The 24,410-nt window shown below is 49.7% G+C and overlaps 1 protein-coding gene across 1 annotated transcript in view; it reads right to left on the bottom strand.

The window, feature by feature from the left end:
- Snd1 (staphylococcal nuclease and tudor domain containing 1) overlaps positions 1–24,410 on the bottom strand; it is a 446,310-nt gene that overhangs the window by 5,982 nt on the left and 415,918 nt on the right. Inside the window, exons 17-19 of the mRNA XM_069996698.1 lie at positions 10,349–10,537; positions 3,636–3,777; positions 207–330 (exon numbers count right to left, since the gene is read on the bottom strand). Of these exons, the coding sequence (XP_069852799.1) occupies positions 207–330; positions 3,636–3,777; positions 10,349–10,537 (455 nt within the window). The remainder of the gene's footprint in view (positions 1–206; positions 331–3,635; positions 3,778–10,348; positions 10,538–24,410) is intronic.

The following is a 24,410-nucleotide window of genomic DNA, read 5'->3' as shown; positions in this document are numbered from 1 at the left end:
TTATCATCTGACCTCGAGGCTGGCTGGCAAGAGGCGTGTGGGGCAAAGTGCAGGCCCCAGATGGGTGGTGAGGAGGGACATATGGGAGAGCTATTACATATGGCCGAGACTATTACTAACATCACAGCAGAAAGCAGACCCTAAAGCAAGTTTCTGAAACCTAGCTGTGGCTTTGCAAGCCCAGGCCCCAGGATAGTCCTGCTCACCATTCTCCGTCTACAAATTTGGCAATGCAGAACTCTCCCCGGCGGGGAGCATAGGAGCCCTCCACAGGGGGGTGGCTGGAGATGTCATTGCGCATGTTCTCCATCAGCTTCTCCAGCTGGGTGCCTGTGGGAGGAAGAGGGAGGTAAGACCAGGGGGCTTCATTCTTGGATGGTGGGGAATGGAGCAAGGAATGACATTCTGGAGGTCACCAGAGCCCTGATTCTTTCATTCTCCCCCCCCCCCCCCGCCATGTTGTGAAGTCCTCTGTGGTCTCCACTCAAAAAGCTTCATGTTGTCCATATGTAAAAGTGTGACTGGTGATACTTCCAACCTTCCAACCTACTGGCCAAGACTACAGGGGCCTTCAGGAAGGTGCCTGAGCCTTGAGCCTTGATTGAGGAGGCAGGCCAAAGTCAAGTAGCCTCCTTCAGGGTGAGAGCCGGACAGCATGGACACCAGAATATGAGTAGCGAGGCTACTCTGCCCAATGTTTCCTGGAGCAAAAGTAGAGATAAAGGAAGGATCTTGTACAACCTTGGACAGCAAAGGAATTCAGAGCCATGAAACATGGAGAGTTCTGGGAGCCAGGATCTGAACTCCAGTGTACTCAATCAGAGTCACTGTGATGCTCATCACTCTGGGAGATCCACACTGCATGGAAAGCAGAACTTTCAGTGCTGTCAGGCTAGACTACCCCCTTTTCCCCACCTTCCATTTTTATGACCCATCTTTCCCCCCAGATAGCTAGAATGATGGGTACATGCCACTGCGACCAGCTATTGGTTGAGAAGGGGTGTCATATGTGTATATCTGGGCTGCCTCAAAATATAATCTTCCATATCTCAGCCTCTCAGCTAGGATAATCAGACCATTGGTACCCAACACATAATGCTTCTTTTCAAGAAATCCCTGTTGCTAGTCTGCTGGGGTCAGTTTTCTTCCCTAGCTCCTTCCTGCTGGGTGCTCTGCTAGGCATCAAGTTCCCAATGGTTTCAGCTGAGAAATTCTGTCTCAGGCTTTATGGCCCTCTGACCCTGATTCTAGCTCAGGTTCAGACCTTTTTTGCTCCCTTTTCTATCAGAGGTGGACAGGACTGTGAATGTGTGGTCTAAGTGTGTGACTCCCCTTTCTTTTCAGGGCTGAAGGCCATGCTGGAACAGGTGTGGAACACATGTTATTGTTGTCACGCTTGCCACCAGTGGCCCTGTAAGTCCCTTGTCTGTGCTTTTGTTTCTGACACTACACTATGAGCTCCAGGGCACAGACTATACTCACTTGTTTCTATTTATTCACACAAGACCTAGTAGAATCCCTAGTGCACGGAGGGTGCTTAATAATTCAACTGCACTGCAAATGATCTCTGCATATGCACACATGTCCATTCCTAGGCTTCGGGCTGGCCAGGGCCCCAGCTTCTACCCGAACCAGGGTTCTGAATAGGAGAAACTCTTAGGCAGCAGCCGTCCTTCCCTACCCAGTGGTGAGCACTCAGGGCCCAGCGACGGAGTGTTCCTTGCCCATAATTGTACTCCAGAAGACTATGAAGCCTCTACATTGACAGGTTGTCCCATACTTGGTCTAGTCTTCTTTTGTGGTTTACTTGGCCCTCAGGCAATAAAATCAGTCCTGTACTTCCTGCCAAGAGCCTCTGAGTGGTCCTTAGCCAATGTCTAGATGGTCATATTCACCCAAGGTCAGTATTTTGGTTTAGCTGATGTGAAGGGTTAGAGGAGGTCCCCCAGGAGGAGGCAGCAGACCCCGGAGTTCATTTTCATGGATGTTCTGGAGCCACCCAAGGGCAGAAGGATCCCGGCACCACAAACCAGGTAGCCTGCCAAAGGTGCCTTATCCCTTTTCTTCTACCATTCTAAGAACACGTGGTTTGCCCTAGTTTTCTTTCTTTCTTGAATGTCACTCTCTTCAGTGTCCTGGCTTCACAGGGCAGCCAGGTGAGGCCCTATGATGAGGCAGTCACAGGAACCCTCAAATTTTGCTCTTTGGGGATTTGGGGGTTAGCTACGGTGGGTCTTGCCTATGTGGAGCCTGCATGGATATTCTGTACTCTGGGTAGTGCCTACTTAATCCTCCTCTTCTCCCAAGCTCTCTGAGACCCATTCAATTTTTTTTCTCTTATTATTACCTTACATTAGTTACACAGAGGGGGATTTTATAGTTAAATTTCCACACATTTACAATAGATTAAAAAAACAAAACTCACCCCTCTATCACTGTCCTTTCCCCCTTCTCTCTGAGGGCCAATCAGATTGGCTTTTCTGCTCTTACAACCCAGATGTAGGGGTAGGCCGCATCATGGGTTCATTTCCAAGGCAATTGCTGGGACAGCTTTCACCAGGACTGTGGATGACCTTAGAAGAACTGAATCCCAAAGGCTCATCAACTCCATCTCCACTCTCCCCTGCTTTTTCCTTTCCCAAGCAGAGCCAGCCCAGGGCAAGGAACGGGCAAGTTTTCCTTGGTGAAATGACATTGCCACAAAGGCAGCTGCCTGGGAAATATCATTAGAGAGGAAGTGGCCAAGATAAGGCCGTTGGCAATCTGGAGTGGACCTGGGGTGGGGGCAGACAGGCTGGGCAGGGCTATATCCCACCTTCCAAGTGGCTGCCCCCTCAAGCGCCAACATCTGCAGCCCCTCTGCCTGGATTTAGCTCCCTGGACCCAGAGTGGGCTCTGAGACTTTTATCCTCTGTTTTCTTGCCCAGGGTGGCATGAAGAGGCGGGAAGTGGAGGAGTGAAGGTGGAGGTGGGGAGTTGGGCCCACTGCTGTCAGGAGAAGTCTTTGTTCCCTGCAAAGCCCAAAGTCTGTGCCTTAGGGACCCTGGCCAGTCACAGCTATCAGAGACAGGAGGAGAGGGTCCTTCACAAAGACTGCCAGGGGATAACTTTCCCATGAGCTTGCCAGTTGCCATGGAAACTGGTCACTACTCTGGCTGTGGTAATCTCTGGAGAAGAAGAAACCCAGGCAGAAGCCAGCCCAGGCTCCCATCCCTCCATGCACCCCTCCCTGCCTGAAACTGGTATAAGGGAGGCTGAGCTGCCCCAGCCAGTGTTTCCTGACCCTACATAGGCAATTTGTTCCTCGCCTCCTGACAGACTACCAGAGCCACAAATTCTCAGACCTGGACCAGCCTGGGGTGTGTAGGAGCAAAGCCATTACCTAAGAGTCTCAGCACTGCCCAGACGAATCTTATCTCACCCATCCTCAGAGAACCCCCTCAGGTCTGCTGCAGACCTGGGTACACTCCAGGGTTAACTTAAAAGTTGCTGAGATGACCCTGACGTCCAGGGGGCAGAAGCAGTATGAGCCCTGGGGAGGATCCTGGAGCCCCAGGCTGGGCCCCTCCCTTCGGCTGGAGTCCGCCCAGTGGGTCAGGCTGGGAGCTGGCAGCCAGCAGTGCCTGGGCACTCACCAGTCTCCACATCCTGCACATAGAAGTGCAGGTCGTCAGTGATCTCCGTCACAAACACTGGCTTGTAGCTGGCTGATCGCTCCTTCTCCTCGAGCACAGGCATCACCTCCTCCACGGGCTGCTCCTCATAGTGGGCCCAGACCTGCAGGTGCGGCAGCAGAGGGCAGGGCAGACACGAAGTGCGGTACCAGTGGATACCCGGAAAGGGGCTGTGGGCAAATGGAGCCACTTGGGGAGTGGGGATTCGTGTAGGAGCTACTGGGCCGAGCCCCTGGAAATGGAGGAAGGCCCCCTGAAGCTCTGCTGGATCCAGTGTTTCTAGAGTGTGACATACATCAGAAGCAACTAGAAACTGATTGCAGGCTCTGGGTCCCACCCCAGATCTACCAAATAAGAAAAAAAGCAGGCTCCGAGGTGATCTTCACGTACACTGGAGTAGGAGGACCCCTCAAAATAGGATTCCATGTCCCCACCTCTTGTCACTGTGCAGGGTCACTCAAATCCTAGGTGTGCCAGCCAGTCTGGGCTCCTCATACTCCTCAGCACCTGCCACGGCTCCATCCCTCTCACCTCCAGCAGGCTGCTCTGACCTGGCCCTCTCCACCATTCCCTCTCTCTTCCTTCCCCAAGCCCTGTGCTGTCAGGGCTGCAGTGGCGCAGAAGCTGATTCAACGTGACAGCGCGTCAAGTCCAATCCTGCGGCCAGGAGATTATCCAAGTAGTGAAGTCTGTCAGAGCAGGGGAAGAGGTAGCTTTCCAGCTGAGCAGCAGGAAGCGGGTGGGAAGTGTGGGGACTGGACCACACATGGGGTCCAGCAGACACACACAAAGCCCAGGGTTGGTCTAAGCATCTAGAAACTTATGTTTGTCAGGTACCACACTGCATGTCCTCCAAATACCAAATCACTTAATCAGCACAACCCTTTGAGTGGCTATGATGTTATCACTATTTTACCAATGGGAACTGGGTACACAGGACACAGGCTTGCAGTCAGGAGTGGTAGAACTACATCCTAGAGGAAACAGGCAGCACTGAACAGTGGGAAAAGCTTAGATGTAGCCTCTTGCTTGACTTGTGTTTGACTTTGATCCAGCCATGTACATTCTCTGGGTCTCCTTTCTTCCCTTGTAAAATTACCCAGCATTGGCTTAGGTAGCCACCAGCTGGGTGACTCCAAGGAGTTGAAGAGCAAGGATGCTGAAATTACAGAACTTCCTTGGGTGATGGTTCCCAGACCCCATACATTTTTCTTTTTCTTTTTTTGGTACGGGGTTTTGAACTTAAGGCCTCAAGCTCTTGCTGACTACTTTTTTTTCTCAAGATGGTACTCTACTACTTGAACCACACCTCTGCATCTGGCCTTTTGTGGCTTTATTAGAGATACACTCTCATGAACTTTTCTGCTTGGGTTGGCTTCAAACTGAGATCCTCGTATCTCAGGCTCGTGAGTAGCTAAGATTACAGGTGTGAGCCACGAGCTGCTGGCACACTTCTGCTTTTAGTGTGGTATGTATTTGTGTTTTATCAGAAGAGGAGGAAAACAGTAAGAATGTTTCGAGTCCAAGGAGAACTGGGGATGGCTGAGACCTATCTAGACCTAAGCCTGGTGCCATTCAACTGCAGTGCCTTCCATGTGGCACTTGCAGGCCTCTGTCTGTGGCATCACAAATAACTCCTAACCCTTTCTTACCTCTCAGGCTCCAGGCACCTAACATCTATCTGCATCACCAGTACCACTGCCCTCATCATCAGCATGCAGTCTCTGGCCAGCAGGAGAGGAGGCAGGCTGCAGCTTAGTCTCCATGCAGATCCTAGACTCTTAGCCTAATATCTTAGGAGCCCTCTGGCCTCAAGGGAAAGGAGACCTTTAGTGTGATGACTTCCCTGTCAGCGGGTTTTGGGGAACAGCCATGTAGGTGTCCAAGGCCTATGTCTTGATGAGGATGAAGCTTTCTTCCTGGGCCTCCCTGCTTATAAGTTTTCCAGACAAGTGTCTACTCAGCCAGTCATTCTTATCGACTGGGCTGCCAGTCTTCTGGGACCCTTGCAGCTCCCAGGATCGATGGGACTTGCACTGGAACTGCTTCTAAGGTGAGACTGTCATCACTACGTTACATGGACTGGCACTAAAGCCTTGAGCCATCAGCCAGTCATCCCTGACTCAATAGTCTGGCCCCTTCTCCACCATCACCCAGGTCTCGTCTCCCGTCCCTCAATTTCTTAATGCTCAATTTCTGAGATCTCTGCAGTGGCCCTAACCTTCTTTGCTCTTTCACTCTTCTTTCTAGCTCCCATCTTCCTCAGCACTCAGCCTGATAAAGATACAGGGCTCAGGGCTAGCTTGTGAGCCTGGGACTAGGAGCCATCCAGAGCTTCTGTCCTAACCCCATCAGCGTCCCAAGCTGTGCGGATGGACTGGGAGCAGGCTGACAAGGTGAGAGCAGAGACTGCTAATGAGTCCTCAGGTAAGAGAGCCTCAGGGACAGCATCCAGCTTTGGGTTTCCTCTCTAGGGACATGGGTGGAGCTTCATGTGAGGCTGGCTCAGGTGGGCAGCACGCTGAGTTCATGATGCTAACCAAAGCCTCAGGGATGGCCTTCGGTCCTCAGTATTGGGGTCAAGTTGGGCATGCTGCCATGTGAGCTGAGGACAATGAAACCAAGGTTTCTCCACCCAGAGTAGCTGGAGCCTGAAGGCTGCCAAGAAGCACCCAAGAGAACAAGGAGGAGAGCTGCTTAGGGAGGAAAACAATCCTGTTCTGAGAGAAGGCTAAGCTTGGCCCTTTGGATGGTGAAGCCACGAGGATTCCTTCTCACTCCTGGAGGATAGCTCAGCTGTTCCCTGTGATTGGCAGCCAATAGCTCTCAGAGAGATGGTCAGTGCAGTCTGGACCAAGTAGTTTCTTGGTGGGATGGAGTAAGTCAGCTGGGCTGGGCTGCCCAAGTCCCTATCCTTCACTGACATAGCCCTTCTGTAGAGCTGGTGCACAAGGAGACAGACAACAGTCCACAGCCATTCCAAGCCTCTTGGGGCTCAAATCCCTAATGCTTTGTCTTGGGAAATTCCCTTGGTAGATATACCTCTTGCTGGACCTCATCTAGGAAAACTCAGATTCTTTCCAGAAGGAACACTACTTGTGTATACAGACAAATAGTGCCTTAGGTTTCTACCCTTTGACTCTTGGCATAGGAAAGGCTGGGGAAGGACCCCCACAGTCAATAGGTCTCTGAAACCCCTATCATGGTCTGATAGATGGTTTCCCATGCTAAGCAGACTCCACTGGAGTCGGCGTGGCACAACATGTTGGGCAGAGGAGATCTGAGTCTGATCTAAGCACAGCAGGGCCCAGGGACCCTGGGAGACCATCCATGAATGTGCCCGGCCCAGCTCTTGGACCACCTCAAAGCCGTTAATGTGAAGAGGCTCTGCTAGCTCTCTGATTGACAGTAGGGTTTATGATCTTTCTGCATCAAGGCTAGCGCTAAGATGGAGCTTTGTCCTGAGGCAGAGCTCGTCTTTGACCCTCTTCAGTCCTGGCTGAAATCCAAGGACTGGCACAGCAGGAAATACTGTCCTCCTTAGCCAGGCAAGTTCCTGTCTTATTCAGTCCCCTAGGCACTACTGCAGCTGCTCCAGGAAAGGAGACTACCATGCCCAGCACAGGCAGGGCTGGGCCAGGTCAGCAGTGGAGGCTGTCTCTCTTCCTGGTCTCCCCAGGGGGAGCCCTGGCCCTCTCTCTTCCCAGTACTTCCTCCCAGGGGAGCCCCAGGTCCTCCTCCTGGCAAGAGATGGGGAATGTGGACTGGGTTTCCACTGGCTAGAGCCTTTCTAAATCATGTTTAATATCCCTGCTCGGGGGTGGGGCTGGCATGAATCCAGAGTGGCTGCAGTCAAGCCCTCAGCAGGAAAGCCAAGCTTAATAAAAGCCAATCAATGGCCAATACAGCTCTGTCCAAGGCCCTGCTGGGCAGGAGTGTGCGAGTGAGCATGCGTGCGTGCATGCATGCGTGTGTGTGTGTGTGTGTGTGTGTGTGTGTGTGTGTGTGTGTGTGAGACAGTGTAAGCAGCTGCCATCAGGGCTTTCTCCCAGCTATTAAGGCCTTTCTAGAACCCCTGAGGAGTAGGTGTGGGGGGGTCACTCTCTATCAGCCTCCTGCAGAGCAGGGGAGGGCACAGGGAGGGATTAAACCCAGCAGGGAGGCATCTAAATCCTTGCAGCTGGGAAAGCAGCGTGGTCAGGCTCACAGAGACAGACATACTAACAAACATTCACACACACACACACACACACACACACACACACACACACACACACACACACACGTGGTCAGGCTCACAGAGACAGACATACAAACATTCACACACACACACACACACACACACACACACACACACACACACACACACAATCACACTACTACCCAAAGATTTCCTCACCTGCTCCATCTCACAAAAACTCTTGGAATTTCCTTCCTTTACTCATTAGCTCATAGATACAAATAGTGACGCATTCTAATGTGAATAAAACCCCTTACCTTGCTGACCCGGTTTCTTCCAGCTAAATCAGCCCTAAAAAGGGTCACAAGTGAAGTGAACTATCTCCCACACCGGACACCCCTTTAGGTTACAGTCCCCAGCTGCCCTCCAAATTCTTGCTGAGAGTGGCAGCTGCAAAGCTCTGCAAATGCTGTGTCCATGAGCCAGCCACCAGGAGGAGGAAAGCCGGCCTGGACCCTCAGGATTCTTAAGTGGATGGGGATTTGAAGGAGAGAGACCCAGGAGGCAAGCCAACCCTGCGACCGAGCATCATGCACTGCATTTTAATGGGGTGAATAAAAATGTGCAGCCTGAGTAAGTAATTAATCACTGCTAATAACTCTTCATCATCAAGTGGCACCAGCAAAATGACAACTTGGGTTTTCAGACAAACCTCCTATATAGTATATAAGAATCCCAAGGTACAAGCTGGGAAGAAATCTAGCCCTCCATCTCAGGCCAGGTTCCACTCCCTGGTCTTCCCTGCAGCCTTCCTGGGCCCCTACTAGGAAAGGATGTTAGCACAATGCCCACCTTTAGTCCTCAGCTCCACCCCTACCTGGGCCCCTCCCAGCCAGAGAGCTCCTCCTCCCTCCCTCTCTCAGCCCAGACTCACCAGAGTATGCACCTACCTGACTTCCTACCCCCAGATCCTTCTGCTACATGAATAGGACAGGTGCCATGTGCTCCCTCTCTTGGGAAATATGGCTCCTCTAATAAACCTTTTAATAATCTTTCTCGTGTGCCTGCCTGCCTCTGGGTGGTCCCCTGGGATGGACATGAAGGATCCTTTCAAAGGACTCACGAGAGGAAGTGGTTTCTAGGCTCAAATGAGATGTCATGTGTTGAGTAGCCAGAAAATGGGTTCAGAGCCAGGTCTTCCACTCAAGGCTTTGGCCTCAGGGGCTGCCAAGCCAGCCATGACCCTTCCTCTCCCCCACTCCATTCCCCCCCTCCCCCAGGTCCAGCTCTGTACCCTGAGGCCCTGGTCCTGTTGGCTCCCAACAGCAGCCAGAGGACACAGGAGTGGCAATCTTAAGTCCAGTTGTCACAAGGACATCCAAGAAGAAGAATGAGACTCCTTTCCTGATGCTTCTCCCATTGTGCTGGGAAGACAAGAGCTCAATGGGAGCAGGAGCTAGAGCACAGGGAGTGGGAAAGAGCTCTTCTGAAGCCATGGGGCTGGCTCCTTCAGGGCCTGGACAGTCCCTTTTTCCTGTCCTTGTTTTCTAGCTGCTTCCTCCTGCAGTCCATCACCTGCATTTTCCTGCTACCAAAAGGTGGCTTGCCTGCTCTCATTCCCAGGGGATAGAAGAGACAGGAGGGCTGTCCCTGGCTAGTCCCAGGAGGAAGATAGAAGGCATGAGTGAGTGGATTAGGGAAGAACACGGTGCCTTTTAGAAGCACAAAGCCCCCCACTCCTGCTGGCAGGTGTCTGGATCTTGGCTGTGGGAGATGAGTTTTGAGCCAGATGGCTGCCCCATGGGAAGGAAACGTTTATTCCTGGAATAAATTTATGGCTCCGCCTGGCTGTCCCATGAAATCCTCCTCAAGCTCAGAGAAGCCTTGACAAATTGGTGGCCAGCTGATTTATCCCCATTATTGGGGCTGAGCTGTAAGTCAATGGAGACAGCCTACTCTTGGGGTTGCAGGGCCCAGTTCCCACCCTAAACCACCAAGTTCTTTAATTGTCAATTTGTTTCCCAAAGCTGCTTTGTGCCCCCCCACCCCTCGCCTCTTCCATGCAGTGTCTGCAGAGGCTGATGGGCTGTAAATCTGCTGTCCTAACAGCTTTATGCATCTCCTGGAAGCGCTTCCCAGCAGGGGGGTGTAAAGGAAATTCAGAGGGGGCACTGGGCACTGAGGGAGCTGGGCCAGGGCTAGGGAAGGAGGGCAGCTCTAGACTCCTCCTCCCTGGGAGACCTCAGTCCTTTTTCTTCCTGCTCCAAGGTCACTTTTCATAGAGTATCCCACTCCTGCTGCAGGTCCAGGCCCATCACAGCTATGGCGAAGGTTGCCTGAGTTGGCCGCTCTCCCTTGACTGTGTGGCAACACCCTCCTCAGCTACTCAGTGTGGGGGCAACGGAGCCATGTGGGCTTGGTTCTTAGAGGCAGACATTTATGGAGGGAGGGGGAGAGTGGGCATGTGCTGGGGAACCAGCACCATACTTGTTACCTTCTCTTTCTTCTGCTTGGCGGCCTCTTCAGCAGACAGCAGGGATTTGTAGTAGGCACTGCGTTCAGCGGTGAAATGGACCTTGGAGAGCGCCTGCTCCACCAGCAAGACAGACAGGTTAGCGCCATCCATGTGCAGCCAGCCGATGAAGTTGCCGGCCTTATCCATGCTCTCTACTTCTACCTCCACCTGGGGACAGAGACATGGGGGGGTGTCAGCTGGTGAGAACAGTCCTGAGTGTGCAGGGGAGGCCAATCAATTGCCTCGACATTTTTGCTAATGTGGCAGAAACAGCTGGAACCAGATTCATCACCTCATTCTTCCCCTTCCTTTCCTTTTGGAGAATACTGGGTTGTATTTCCCTCTTCTTGGCTTGCGTGAGGGAGAACTCCACCAGCCATGTGTACACTCAGCTGCAGGTCAGAGCGATCCTCCATAAGCAGAGGGAGCATGGTGCACCCACCCTTCTTCAGCACCCATTCCCCGTGTGTGCAAGGAAGACAGGAAGGCCTCAGGGAACAAGGCAATCTCTAGGGAAAAGGAGACTGCATTCTCTGTAGAAGAGCTGAAAGGATTACTGTTTAATGAAGGTCATTAAAGTGCCTTTGAGAGAAGAGACAGGTAAGGCAGGAACAGTGTTAGCTCATAGGAGTAGTCGGGAGCAACCCATAGGTGACTCCTGAGAAGGGGCAGCAGGACGAATGTGGTCACTACAATAAACTCAGACCCCGACTGCTCTGCTCTTCCTTCAGGATGCCCTCAGGATTCTGTCCTTGGTGGTGGCTAATGTGCCCCTGCCTCAGAAAGGCAATGGCCCAGGACAAATTCCTTCCTTGATTCTCTCCTGACCTCATTCTTCCCCTGCTAAAGGGACTATAAAAGCCTTTGCTGCTAAGTGTAAAAACTTGTATTAATTTAAACAGCTTCAAGCTCGATTAAGCAATAAAATGAATGTCTAAATACCTGGGAATTCTCAAAGCCTGAGCTAGAGCTGGTGGAAGAAGGCTAGGAGGGATGAGGGTGGGAAAGCGGGAGAAGCAAGGTGACATGACTCTCCAGAGGTACAAAGAGAAGAGAGTGGGGAGCAAAAAGAGGCGGCCAGGGAGACAGGATCTGACCTCCCCCCATTCCTCAACACTGTCTTCCCACTTGAGGCCCACTGCTAATTCTTTAAGTAGAAATATAAGTTCAACAGGCCTGAAATTGGGGAGTGGTACAGAAGGGGAAATGCAGGATCAGACCCAGTCTAATTGGTTGATTTTGTAGGGAAAAACTAAGGCAGGGCGGACACAAGTAGAACAAGTCAGAGCAGAGCCTCTGCTAGAATGCCCACAGTTCCTCTATCTTGGCCTCCAGCAGACAGGCTCTGCTTTGTCTTCTCTTAGCCTAGCAATTAACTTACTGAAGGACATACACATTTGGGCAGGTTGTACTATGTGCAAAGCCTCACACCCATCTTGCAAAGAGTTCAGGCTGTGCTGCAAGACAGAGCCTCCTGCAGGGAGAGGACTGGGCAGGAGGGAAAGACTGTGGAGGTAGGACAAGAACTGATCCGTCACTCTCAGAAGACCTCCTCCTTTTTGTCTTAATTTGCCAAGTTTTACCCAACATGTGATCTCAGAGAAATTTGGAGGAGATGGCAGCAGCAACAGACAGGCTGCTTGTCTTGTGTTTGGAGGCTCAGGGGACACAAGCCCAGTGAAAAGCAAATGGGGCTGGTTCAATTCCCAGCCAACACAGGGCCCAGGCCCACAATGCACCACTTTCCCTATTCCCTGATCTTTCATCTTCCGGTTTTAGCAGCCAAGTATGCTTTTCCTAAGATCAAGGCTGGCTGCCCTGCATAGCCATATAGCTTCCCTCCAGGCCCTTGGGCAGTTCGCAGTGGGCCAGAGTGGTCCTTGGCAGCAGGTGGCTAGGATTGATGTAAGACGCTCAGAGATGTGGCCATAGTCAGATCCTAAACTGACACCACGATCTAAGGTCGGAATCCAGGTGCTTGCCTTTAACTACCACACTTAAGGCCAACCTGCCAGGAAGCAAGCAGTAGGCTCCTCTTGAAACTCCATATATACCCAGCCTCTCTCCACCTGCAATCGGCATGCTATCTTAAGCTTGACAAGTCCCTGGGCCCAGCCAGCAGCTGAGGAAAGAAATCTCTGGCCTTGGGCACTGTGTGCTGCCACCGGATCCATCTCTGGTTGTTGAGGGAGATAAAGCTGTCGCCCACAGGGCTCTGCTTCCCCTTTCATTACAGCTGCCACCACCATCGTAATTTCTCAATCAAACACAGGCTCTCAGGGGAAGGTGGCTGGGCTGGTGTTCCTGCTGGTTCCGATACTTGCTTGGTTCCCAGCTTCTCTTGCCAGGTTCTGCACTAGGTTCACTCTCCTTCTGGACACACCTTGGCCTGGGTAAGTGCTGGAACTCACTGACTCTTCTATGGCAGAGGGTTAAGCAAGGAGCTCCCAAGTGTGTGTATTCACCACCACATTCCTCTTTTATACTGACTGCCAGGAACCAGTGGCCTAGCTGTAACATCATTTGGATCCATGTCTGTACAAGCTCTATTTCTTGGTTTAACTCTAATACTTAATTTTCTCTGATATTTATTTCCAAGTAGTAGTAATAATAATAATAGTAAAAAAAATGAGCCAGGTGGCTACTTGGGAGGCAGAGGCAAGATCATTTAAGCCCAGCTTATAAACATATAGCAAATAAAGACATAATAGATACACAGCTAGAATCCATCCTTGTTATCCATAATAGTTTTATAATGTGGCCATGAACACTGAACTAGAAAATATTGAATCGTTGCTACCAGGGAAAGTACAAGGCTTGAGTTCCTATGAGCCTCTGGTCACCATTTTTGTCAACTGACTAATATATAACCTTGTTGTAGACGTGTTTCTGTTTAAATACACCCACATTAAATACAATGTATATTTGTTGATTCATTTACACTGAAATCTCTGCCAATAGCAAGCTACCTTAGGTCAGGTTTGAATGAAGTTTACCTAGCACACAGATTTTCTCCTTAAGGCAAGTCGCTGTCTTCTTGTAGCATTATTTGCTTGGGATCATTTTGAACTACAAAATTGCCAACGAAAAGTACAGAAAGCATGGCACTAAATAGACCTCAAAAAGGACATTTAGTCATACTCCTGAGAGCAACAACCAGGGGCAATATTGCCTTATTCAATGTAACATGAGAATGTGTTTACTAGGTAACCCGATGCTTTATTTGTTTTCCTGGTAATATTGGGGTTTGAATTCAGGGCCGCCTTGCACGTGTTATGTAAGCATCTACTATTTAAGCCATTTCTCCCCCTCCCCTTTCTATGCTTTATTTTACAATAGGGTCTCATGTTTTTGCCCAAGGCTTGCCTTGGACCACAATTCTCCTACTTTTGCTGACCAGTGGCTGGGATAGGGTCTCGCTAGCATTTCCCTCAGTAGAGACTTGAATTGTGATTTTTTTCTGAGTCTCTGCTTCTTAAATACCTGAGATTATAGGTGTATAGTACTGCTCCAGGTGATGACTCAAATATATGTATACATATACATATGTATGTTTACATATATATACACACATATATGTAGATGTATATATTTGCTATTCTGTACATACCCACAAATTGCAAAAGCACAAGAACTGACCTTGAGATTGTAAATAAATTTTAGTTATATATAATCTGCAAGATCTATATATAGAGAGAGTTATTCCTACCAGATGCCTCACACCAGACAGAGGAGTTAGGAGAGGTGTTTTCCTGACACATAAAAGATAAATTCATTCTTGTCCAACTGGCTAGTCTCAGCATTAACTAGGCCTCTATCCCATGGAGTGTTGTGTAAACTTCAATGCTCTGTAATAGTTACCTGTCTCTTCGGCATCTCAGAGCATTTCAGAAGATAACCGGATCCACAGTTTCTGTGAAGGCCATCCCACAGTGGCAGGTGACACCAAAGGGTTTGGCCCTTGGATAATTGTGGGCTTCCAGAAAGCTGGGGAGCAAAGTTTGTGTGCATGTGGGCATTTGTAGTATATGCATGTGGTGGACATGGCCTTGGAGGTAGTGTATGCAGGGATGTAAATAGTGTTAGCAAGGGACAGATGGTGGCTCTTTTCTTCAGTCTCTAGATAGTCTCCTGTCTAGAGCACATGTTGAAGCTTCAGAGGTACAGGGCTCTGGGGGAGGTGAGCACTTCCTGAGAGATTCTGAGTAGGGTCAGATGGTGCCACCCGGAGGAAGTGGTATAACAAGTAATAATGAAAGTGGGCAGCCAACATGCTGGAAAGTTGGCTGTGACCCTCAAGACTGAAGACACTATGGGGCTTCCTCACTTGCCTGGTCTGTGAGTACCTCTGGCCCTCTACTTCTGGCTATTTGCAAACTGGGGGTGGGCTGTGTGGCTGTTGGACATGTGGTCTGGGCCAGTCCTATGATCTATGTTCTTCCAGGATTCAACATCACTCTCTCTGAGCAGAAATCAATCACTGATTCATTTACACCGAACTCTCAGCCAATAGCATGATACCTCAGGTCAGGCTTGAATGAAAGTTTATCTAGCACACACATTTTCTCCTTAAGGCACATTTTAGTCTTCTTGCACCACTATTTGCTTGGGATCATTTTAAACTACAAAACTGCCAGAAGCACAAAAAGCACAGCAGTAAATAGACCACAGAAAGGATGTTTATTTATACTCAAGAGAGCTGCAACAAGAAGGCAGTGTTGCTTTGTTCAACCTAAGATGGGAATGTGCTTGCCAAGCCACTCTAGATTTTTGCAACCCTGACCCTGGCCTGCGGGGAGCAGCCATCTGAACACCTGTGAGTTTGCCCTTCCTTTGGCCTTTAGGAAGAAGAATCTAGCATAGAGATTAAGAGTACAGACTACAACGGAATGAACTGAGTTCAAATCCACCTATCTTGTTGTGTTATAATGAGTAACGGAACGAACTAATATAAATGTTAGGCACTAGAAGAGGGTTTGGCATGTAAATGCTTCATCGTTGTGACCATGACCACAATCAAGGTTATTCCTTACCTCCTAGGAGCACTTATTTCACCTTCAAGTGTCTTCAATTACCATTACTCTGTCAGTTCTATAGAGAATGAAGCTAGCTTTATATTCAGAATCTCTCCAGGGCTGGGTATACATGCTGGGAGGTGAGGGGGGATATGGTGATGGATTCTGGAGTCTAGATGGACTGGAAAATCCAACGCTTAGCTTCACCTGTGAACCTTGGGGCAAGTCACACATCTTTCCTAGACTGTTCTCTTAATCATCAAATGGGGAAAGGGTTTGTCTAGTAACTGGAGCAACATCTTCCCATCAACCAATGCCAACAGCTCACTGGCTGGCTCTACATCTCCAAGATAGTTGCATCCAGGAGCTGTCCTGATGGCAAATCTGTGCACTGGATCTTATGTAATTGTGGAACAATTCCTACTTAATGAGTCTTTTCAATCTCCTCCCCCTCACTGGAAAGCTTTGGGTTTCTTACACGTAGGGGTCCTCACATAAAATACTGGGGGTCAAGGTAAGGCAAGTAGGGTTGACGGGAAGAGCTCAGGCATGTGAATGTCTTTTCACTCACCTGAACAGGAAGATGCCTTTCTGCTTAGTATGGGGTCTTTCCCTAGGGATCACCAGCCAGTCATGTTCAGTGGGCAGGCTGCTAGACAGGCTGGACCTGGCCAGTCTGTAGGCTGGGATGGCTAGCAGGCCCTGCTGTGGAATGGGACACGGCCTCCTGTTCCCAAGTACATTAATGTGCCACTAATGAAATTGTTCTGGCTTATTTACCAAATTAATACAAACGGCACAGGCTGTTAATTTGCATGTCTCCTAATTACCAAGGAAGAGCTCCTGGTGCCCAGGCAACGCACATATACCTCGAGCCCACCCAGCAGGGCTGTGGGCTCACCCTTCTAGGATGAGGCTGGGTATGAGCGAGATACATGGAGGAACAGGGCTGGGTTTTCCCCTAGAGCCATGGATGGGAACAAATCGGGAAGATGGAGATGGCCAGGAGTTTGTGTCATTTCCTAGAGCCCCTCTCTTTGTGGCTTTTATGCCCTAGCTTCCAGAAATATACACATAGTCCCTGTTTCCGCCCCCACACTCTCCCCTCTCCCCCTCATCTGGATTCTGTCCAGCTCCTTACCACAGGAACTACTTCAGGCAGACAGGCAGTGGGGCTGAGTCATTCCCTGCTCTGAGTGGGGAGGTTCACTCCTGCCTGGGTTGCAGTGTGGGCTGGGGAGCCACTTGGGGCTTGCCAAGGGTGTGGAGGAAGGAAGAGAAGGGAAAGCCAGGCAAGGGCTGCTGATAGTTGTATAAATGCTAGCATGCGCGCTCTCTCTCTCTAATCCTCCTGGTCCTCTCAAGCCAATTAGCTTTCCTGAAAGGGGGGGGGAGAGGAAGAGAGAGATTGAGAGAGAAAGAGGGAAGGAGTGTGTGTGTGTGTGTGTGTGTGTGTGTGTGTGTGTGTGTGTGTGTGTGTGTGTGTGTGTGTGTGTGTGTGTTAGGGATGGGGAGATTATCTAGGAGCATGGGCATCACAGCACAGAAGAAACTGCCTGCCTTGGGTTCATCTAGCTGTGTTGATCCTAACTCTGCTGGTGCAGGAGCTAAATTAGATGCCTAGTGGTCCTAAGGAGCAAAGATGCAGACCCACACTGTGTCCTGAAGCTTTATCAGGTCCCCGATGCCATGGAGGTACAGTGGGAAAGAGAGAGCATGCAGTAGAGGCTTGTCCCTGCTGAAGGCTAGATCAAACAAGGCAGCCACAAGCACCAAGGGTGAGTGAATTTAAAACATGTAGAATAAAGGAAGACTATAGGGGAATCCATGTCCCACATAATGACTCTGGATATGGGACCCAATACTCACAGGTCAGCCTTTCCTGCTGTTAACCAAGAAGATGGAGAACTGGTACTCTTTCCCCACAAGGGTTCTGCATTGCCTATGTACAATGCCTAAGGCAGCATAGGCAATGTGTGTCTCCTCCAGCCAGCCTCAGCCCCAGAGGCAGGGAGTCTGCAGGAGCCTGGAACACAGCCATGGGGTGTTTCCTTTTATGAAGGTGGACTGCATAGGTGCCCCCACCTTTTCCCTGAGGCATTTGGAAAGGAAGAATTCCTGCACTATGTGGGGTGCTGAGTACAAATTCCTCCAGAGGGCAGAGCAGGAGTACTCAAAGCCAGCACTGGGATGTATCATGGGGCACCCAATGGTCAGAGGTAAAAGTCTTTATCTTTCCCCATGCTACTGGGCCATATTCTTGTTTATCAACACTGCCCTTCTCCTCAACAAATAAAAATTAAAAAAAAATCTGGGTGCTGGTGGCTCATGCTTGGGCAGAAGTCTGTGAGACTCATCCCCAATTAATCAGCAAAAAGCTGGATGTGGTAGAGTACCAGCCTCCAGTAAAAAAGCCAAGTGTAAGGCTCAGTTCGAGCACCACTAACGCATGCATACACACAGACACAGACACAGACACACCCCAGTGAGGAGCACAGCAAGAGGCCTGGATAGGTACTAAGAGAAGCCTTGGGCTCCAGTGTGCTAGAGCTCTGTCTCCTTCAGGATGTGTGTGTCACACCTGCTCTCGCCTCAGTTTTTTTTTTTTTTTTTTGATCTGGTCGTGGGGCCTGAACTCTGGGCCTGGGTGCTGTCCCTCAGCTCTTCAGCTCAAGACTAGCGCTCTACCACTTGAGCCACAGCGCCACTTCCAGCTTTTTTCTTTTTGCTTCTGTGGTGCTGAGGAATTGAACCCAGGGCCTCGTGCATGCAAGGCAAGCGCTCTACCACTGAGCCACCCTCCCAGCCCCTCGCCTCTGTTTGTTCATCTATGAATAAGAGCAGAACCATGTTGAGATTCTCTCTGCTCTGGATTTTCTGAGGCTAGGATATGAAGCTGGAGTGATAACAGTACACAGGAGAGCTGTGACTGGAGGTATACAAGAGAAGAAAAGTTTAATGGGGAAAAAAGCAAGTAGAGAAGCCCTATCTACCAACATTATGTCCTAGAGAACAGCTGGTAGAAGGGGAGGGGGAAATTGAGAGAGAGAACCCAAATACCAGTGTGGGACCCTCCAGCCTCTTCCTGACTTGTGTGGCTTGGGCATGGTTTGTCTACACCTAGGTTCATGGGTTGGAAGACTGAACTACAAACTTAGCAGTACTCTAAGTCTGATGGTACTGACAGGTAACGAGACTTAGCTGGGTGTGATGGCAAATGCCATTACCTTGAGGAGACTGAGGCAGAAGATCATGAGTTTGAGGACAGCCAGGCTATCACAAAGCAAAACAGATCTAACAAAACAGTGTGCCTAGTAGAAGGGACATCACCTTGGAAGGCATCCATGGGCATCCCACAGGATACCAGGTTCTTTTGCCAGGTAAGTCTTACTCACCCAGCCCCCTGCTATGTCATGTAATACTCCTCACCATGAGGCCTGCAGAAGAAGCCAAATGCTGGTGCCAGTACTGTGCTGTTGGCCTCTAAAACTGTGAGCCTAATTTAATCCTATTTATAAAAAATAAACTAGCCAGTGTCATGTACTGTGTTATAGCAACACCAAATGGACAAAGATACCACAGCCCACTCATCTGGTCCACAGCTTCACTGCAAATGTGAGTAGCAATCCAGAGAAACCAGAATATAACTGAAGTGTTTTCTTGCCACACAGACAGTGCTGTGCCACGAGCTGGGTTGTCCACTGCCACGGAGGCTGTGTGGAGGCTGTAATATGTGGTCACAGCTAGAGCCGTGAACTTGAAGAGACACTTCACTTTAATAATAGTTAGCAGTAGCAGTTTAACACAGGCAACGTGTGCCCTCCACTCCTGACACCCCCCCCCCCCAACACATGCGCCAGCTTCTTTCGGAGCTGATGCACATTAACACAATGCCATTAATAATGCAAGCTTGGGGAGCCAGGAGGCAGTGAGTGCAAAATGCCTCCTGGGTCTCATTGCCATCAGCCCAGTGGGAGGTGGGCAGGCTAGCGGTGGGCAGCAGCCTGGACAGATATTCCAGGTGCTGCTGGCACAGTGTGGCTTCCTCCCCACCAGCTCCTCTGTTCTGGATCCTCCTCCCTTCCCCTCTAAACCAGATGACTCTTTCACATCCAAAGCACAGAGTGGATTGCTTTTCCAGAAAACCTCTTTTCTGACATCTGTGCCCTGGCCCATGCCAAAGTCCTAGGAATGCCTGGAAGTCCAGCCCAGGTTGGCACACTAGTGAGAGGGGCCAAGGAGCTCCTGGAAATGGAGGGAAAGCCTGGGTAGTGAGCAAGGAGGCTGGACTAGAAGGGCTTCTCTTTCACTCTCCTTGAGTACATTCTCCTTCCCTCCAGGATGGGGGTAGGATGGTGGGGTGAAGGGCGAGGGGTGGCTTCTGGTCTTGCCTGAGGCACAGAGGCAGCAGCCAGGGCGATCAGCAACGGTGGAGTCTGCCGGGAAATGCAAACCTGCTGACTCCAGGCCTTTGCAAGCGGTAACACAGTTTACAAACTGACGCAATCTGTTCCTTTGGTGCAGACAATAAGGAAGACAGACTGTTCATCTTCTCAGGAAAACCCCAGCCTGGAGGCCGGAGGGGGAGTTAACTCTCTATTTCCTGGGGTTCCTACAGGAAATGTGGAGGAATCAAGGGGTGCTCATTCTGCCTTGGCTCTGGTGTAGGGTACCACTATTGGAGTTTTTTCCCTAGGGATTTTTGAGCCAGAGGCAAGCTCTGGGATCTTTCCAAAAGCAGGGCATACCTGACTGGCTCCTGCTCGTCCACATGCACCCTGGCAGCAGTGAAAACATGGGCTCTTTTCAAAGACTGCTTTCCATCAGGTGCTGTGTTCTCTATCAGAGTTCTCTATCACAGTCTCCATCAGAGACTGTGTTCTCTACCCCAGGCCTGGGCTCTGAACCAGGAGGTCAGTCTCAGTGGTGTTCTCGGAAGCACAGCCCAAACACCTCTCTGGCTTCAGGCTTATACTTTCTCTAAAAGGATGGAGCCAAACTAGTGTTTGTGATCTATAGAGGAACTAACTGCCTGACATTTTCAAATCTCCCACCTGGTCTGAAAGTAAACAAATGTCTAATCAGGTCAAGTTCAAATGGCAGTTCTCATTTGCAAGTAGTTGTATCATGACTCCAAGACTTCTTCTCTAGACTAATACAGACCCCTTTCCTGTGCATTTTGTTTTTCTGACCCCAACTCTCAGGGTCCTTTGCCTAGGTCATTGTGGGAGGCCACATTTTTCTATTAAAAAGCACTGGATTAATGAGCACCTGTGGCTCACACATGTAGTCTTAGCTGCTCAGAAGGCTGTAATCTAAGGATCATGGTTTGAAATCAGCTAACACAGACAAATCTGTGAGACTCTTATCTCCAATTAACAAGAAAAAAGCTGGAAGTAAGCAGTGGCTCAAGTGGTAGAATGCCATCCTTGAGTGAAAAGGCTAAGGGACAGTGGCCAGGCCTTGAGTTCAAGACCCAATATCAATGCATGCATGCATGTGCATGTGTGTGTGTACATGCACACAAACACAGACAAGACAGGCAGACAGGCAGGCACGCATGCATAAACACACACACACACACACACACACACACATACACACAAACACACACACACAAGCGCTAGGTTGACATCCATGCTTACTTCTTTCATTCCATCTATTTGGGAAAAACTAACTATGCTCTAGCCCATAACCTCTTCTGTCAGTAGAACATAGAAACAGAACCTATTCCTGTCAGTAATCTGCCATTCCCTGTCTGAGTGCCCTTCTCACCAGTGCCACTCTTCTCACGTAGAAACACTTCACTCACCTTAGGAAAACATTGCTTTGGCCTCCCATTCTTTAGAGTTCACCTTTCTCTCTTCACCCACACACATTCAGCACTTGCCCACCCTCCTTTCAATCCCCTATCCAGTGTAGCTGGATTCCCACGGTCAGCATTCCACTGTCACAGTTACTTTAAAGGTCATCAGAACCTCTTAATTGCCATTCTAATAATTTCTTCACAGACTTCATCATTTTTGACCTTTCAAATGATCTGACAAAACACCCCCTATTTTTCCAAAACTTTCTTTTTTTAGATCTCTGTGATCCTCAAGCTTGGCTTTTTCTCCTTGTTCTTTCTTATCTAAGCTATGAATTCTCCACCAAGATGACCCATCCTTGAACATGGGTATTCCTAGGATCCACTTTCAGCTTTTGGACAGCCCCTGCACATTCTCCTGCCACCATACACCTAACTGCTACCTCCATTCCACTTCTCCCTTCAGAATTCAACTCCATGAGAATTTCAACTGTAGGAGTCCAATCCTGGATCTTCACCACGAAGCCTACTTTTCCCCTGCTTCTCTGACTCCAGGTAGCAGCATAGATTCCTTACACATCCATAACCTGCCTCTAGGCCCACACTGATTCCACTTCTTGGATTCGTCTCCCCTCCCTAAGTTCATGTCCCACCTGTGGGTAATACCCCCTCAGTGGTGGCCTTGCTCCAGCCTTGCCCCTATCAGCCCCTCCATGCTTCCTTGGAGTGTGGTTTATGACCAGCAGTGCAACACAATGATTGGACACCTGCTTCAGATTGTCTTGTACTATACTATGGACTTGAGGAGCTTATTTGAGTTCTCTGGGTTTAGGTTGTCCTATTTGTTAAATGGGAGTAATAATGAGGAACTCCTATCTCAAAGGACTTTGGTGGCAAGTGAGCAAAGGAGAGCCTAGTATGAAGTTACATGCTCAATAAAAACTTAATAAGTGAATATATATCTGAACCAGGTACCAGTGGCTCAAACCTATTATCCTACCTACTTGAGAGACAGAGATTAGAACTGTGAAAATTCCTTCCATTTAGGTCAATTTCTCAGCACAGCAGGGTATAAGCTCCTCCTAACTGCAAACTTGCTGGTCTCAACTTCTATTACTCTGGTCCTCATTATTCTGATCTAGTCATGTCAAACACCTAGGAGCCTGCTCCACACATCATTTGCTGTTCCAGGTCTCAGCACATGCTGCTCATTTGGTTTAGAATGTTCCCACTACTTCAGCTGCAAACTCCCTACTCACAAATACCCTGAACAGATGTGGTTACACTTGAAACATGACAGCATTTACATAGGTTTTACCTCTCTGGCTTTCTTAATCTCATAATCAGTGTTATGGACACTTGTTAATGGCACTGAGTAGGCAGATACCAAGTAAAAGGTCCTAGTTTCCCAACATCACCAGCAACAAAATGGGAGAAGGGAAATTCCTGCTGTTGGGCTCACAGTGGCACCAAACTAATGAGAGAAAGGCCTGTTCCTTAACGGCATCTGTGGTGGAGGGCTGGTCCACAGCTGCCCTGCTGCAGCAGGCATGCCCACAGAAGCCCAGAGGGGCAGAGCTGGCCTCGGTCAGGGCAGCCAGGGCTGATGACTCAGAGGTACCCAGACATCATGAGCAGAAGGGGCTCTTTCACACTTGGCTTTGCCTGGACTGAATATAACTGGAGCGAGGATGGATTCCTCTATTTATCCAGGCATGAGAGCAGGCCGCAGCTGTGTAGGCCTCCCTCTGGTTTCCTACACATCCAGCCTCCTGACTGCAGATCACTCAGCAAGGAAGGAGTGAAGAGCTAGGAGTTGAGAAAGAACTATGTATGAGGACAGGACAGAAGCCAGTAGGACTGGAGCACAGGCTGAAATAAGGCCCAAAATACCATCAAGCTTCAATCCCTAGATCCTAAAGCACTGTTCAGTGCTAAATTCTCCAAGCAAAGAGTTAGACAATTAGTACAAGCCTGGTCACTGTCACTTCGGGAACGTTTGAGTCTAAGGGCTGAAAGACCCTGGAGCTACAAGTCACGAGTGGGTTACAGAAAGTTTCAAGTTTTTTTGGACAACTGCAAAAATCTTTAGGGAAAGCAGTGTTGTTGGGGCTTAGAGTGGAAGCTAACTCTGGACCCAGTCACTTCAGAGTTCTCAAAACTAGGCTGTGGCCCTGAGGACTGTTCAAAAGCTGTCAGCACAGGGCTAGAGTATCCTATGCAGGAGGGGAGGGGCCATGGAGCAACTGTTTAAACAAACAAACAAGCACAACAACTATCACCTGACCTCTGTGAAAAAAGAGCAAAGATACCAATTCCTCTTGAGGTCAGAAAAATATGCAAAGGTAAAAATTCTACAACCCAGTCAGGGATCAGGCAATTGCCTGTCTCCATGACCATCAGGCCAGCTAAGGAGCTACACCTCTGTGGTTCCTCTGAGCAAGCCTCCAGGCCCTGCACTCACCCTTTCCCTTGTATGTCCGGGCAGCAAGCAGCAGGCCTTCCTGCCTCAGCAGGCTGTGCAGAGGGTATGCTGTGTATGACTGCCCAGGGAGGGGGACCCTCTTCTGATCTGCACAACAGCACTGTTGCAGGCTAGCGGCAACCCTGTTAACCTACAGCTCTGGCCAGGACACAGAGGAACAAGAAGTCTCAGCCTCTCTTCTGACCCTACTAACAAGCTGCTTTTTGGCCCAGGAGAGAGATCTGAGCATTTTGGGGGACTGTGCTCCTGTCTGATGCACATTTCCAAACCATTGCAAACCTCTTAGAGCAGGGAAAAGGAAGCATCCTTTGAGATGCTATGCTCAGCCCGGGAAACTGGTCTTTGAGCCCTCGCAGTGCCAGAGCTAGAGGCTGTTTTTCGTCTACCCTTCTGCACACAGGACAACTGGATTCATGCTTTCTATGACCTGAAGGGCCCGTGATCTTGCTGGCCTCTCTGTAATGCAAAGAAAAGCCCATGGGTAAAAGCCACCCATTATATGTTTGAGCACGTACACAGAAAATAAGGATAAATACAGCCTGCCAGAGGCCAGATCAGCCTGGTTAATGACTGGGCCCTTGCTCTACTCTGTGTGGACAGGGTGGGGCTTCCTTGCTGCTGACATTTTATTGCTAACAACAATTAAAATATGGCATCACCTACCCTCTCAAGTGGAGCTCTAATAGGCCAGAATCTTCTCCCCTCCCCCCCCCCCCAAAATGCCTAGTGTAGGAC

The sequence above is a fragment of the Dipodomys merriami genome, unplaced genomic scaffold (assembly GCF_024711535.1).
Source record: "Dipodomys merriami isolate MVZ:Mamm:240054 unplaced genomic scaffold, mDipMer1.0.p SCAF_5, whole genome shotgun sequence".
Classification (NCBI taxonomy): Eukaryota; Metazoa; Chordata; class Mammalia; order Rodentia; family Heteromyidae; genus Dipodomys; species Dipodomys merriami.
Note: the sequence above shows the minus strand (reverse complement) of the source record. Positions and strands in the feature narration are given on the sequence as shown.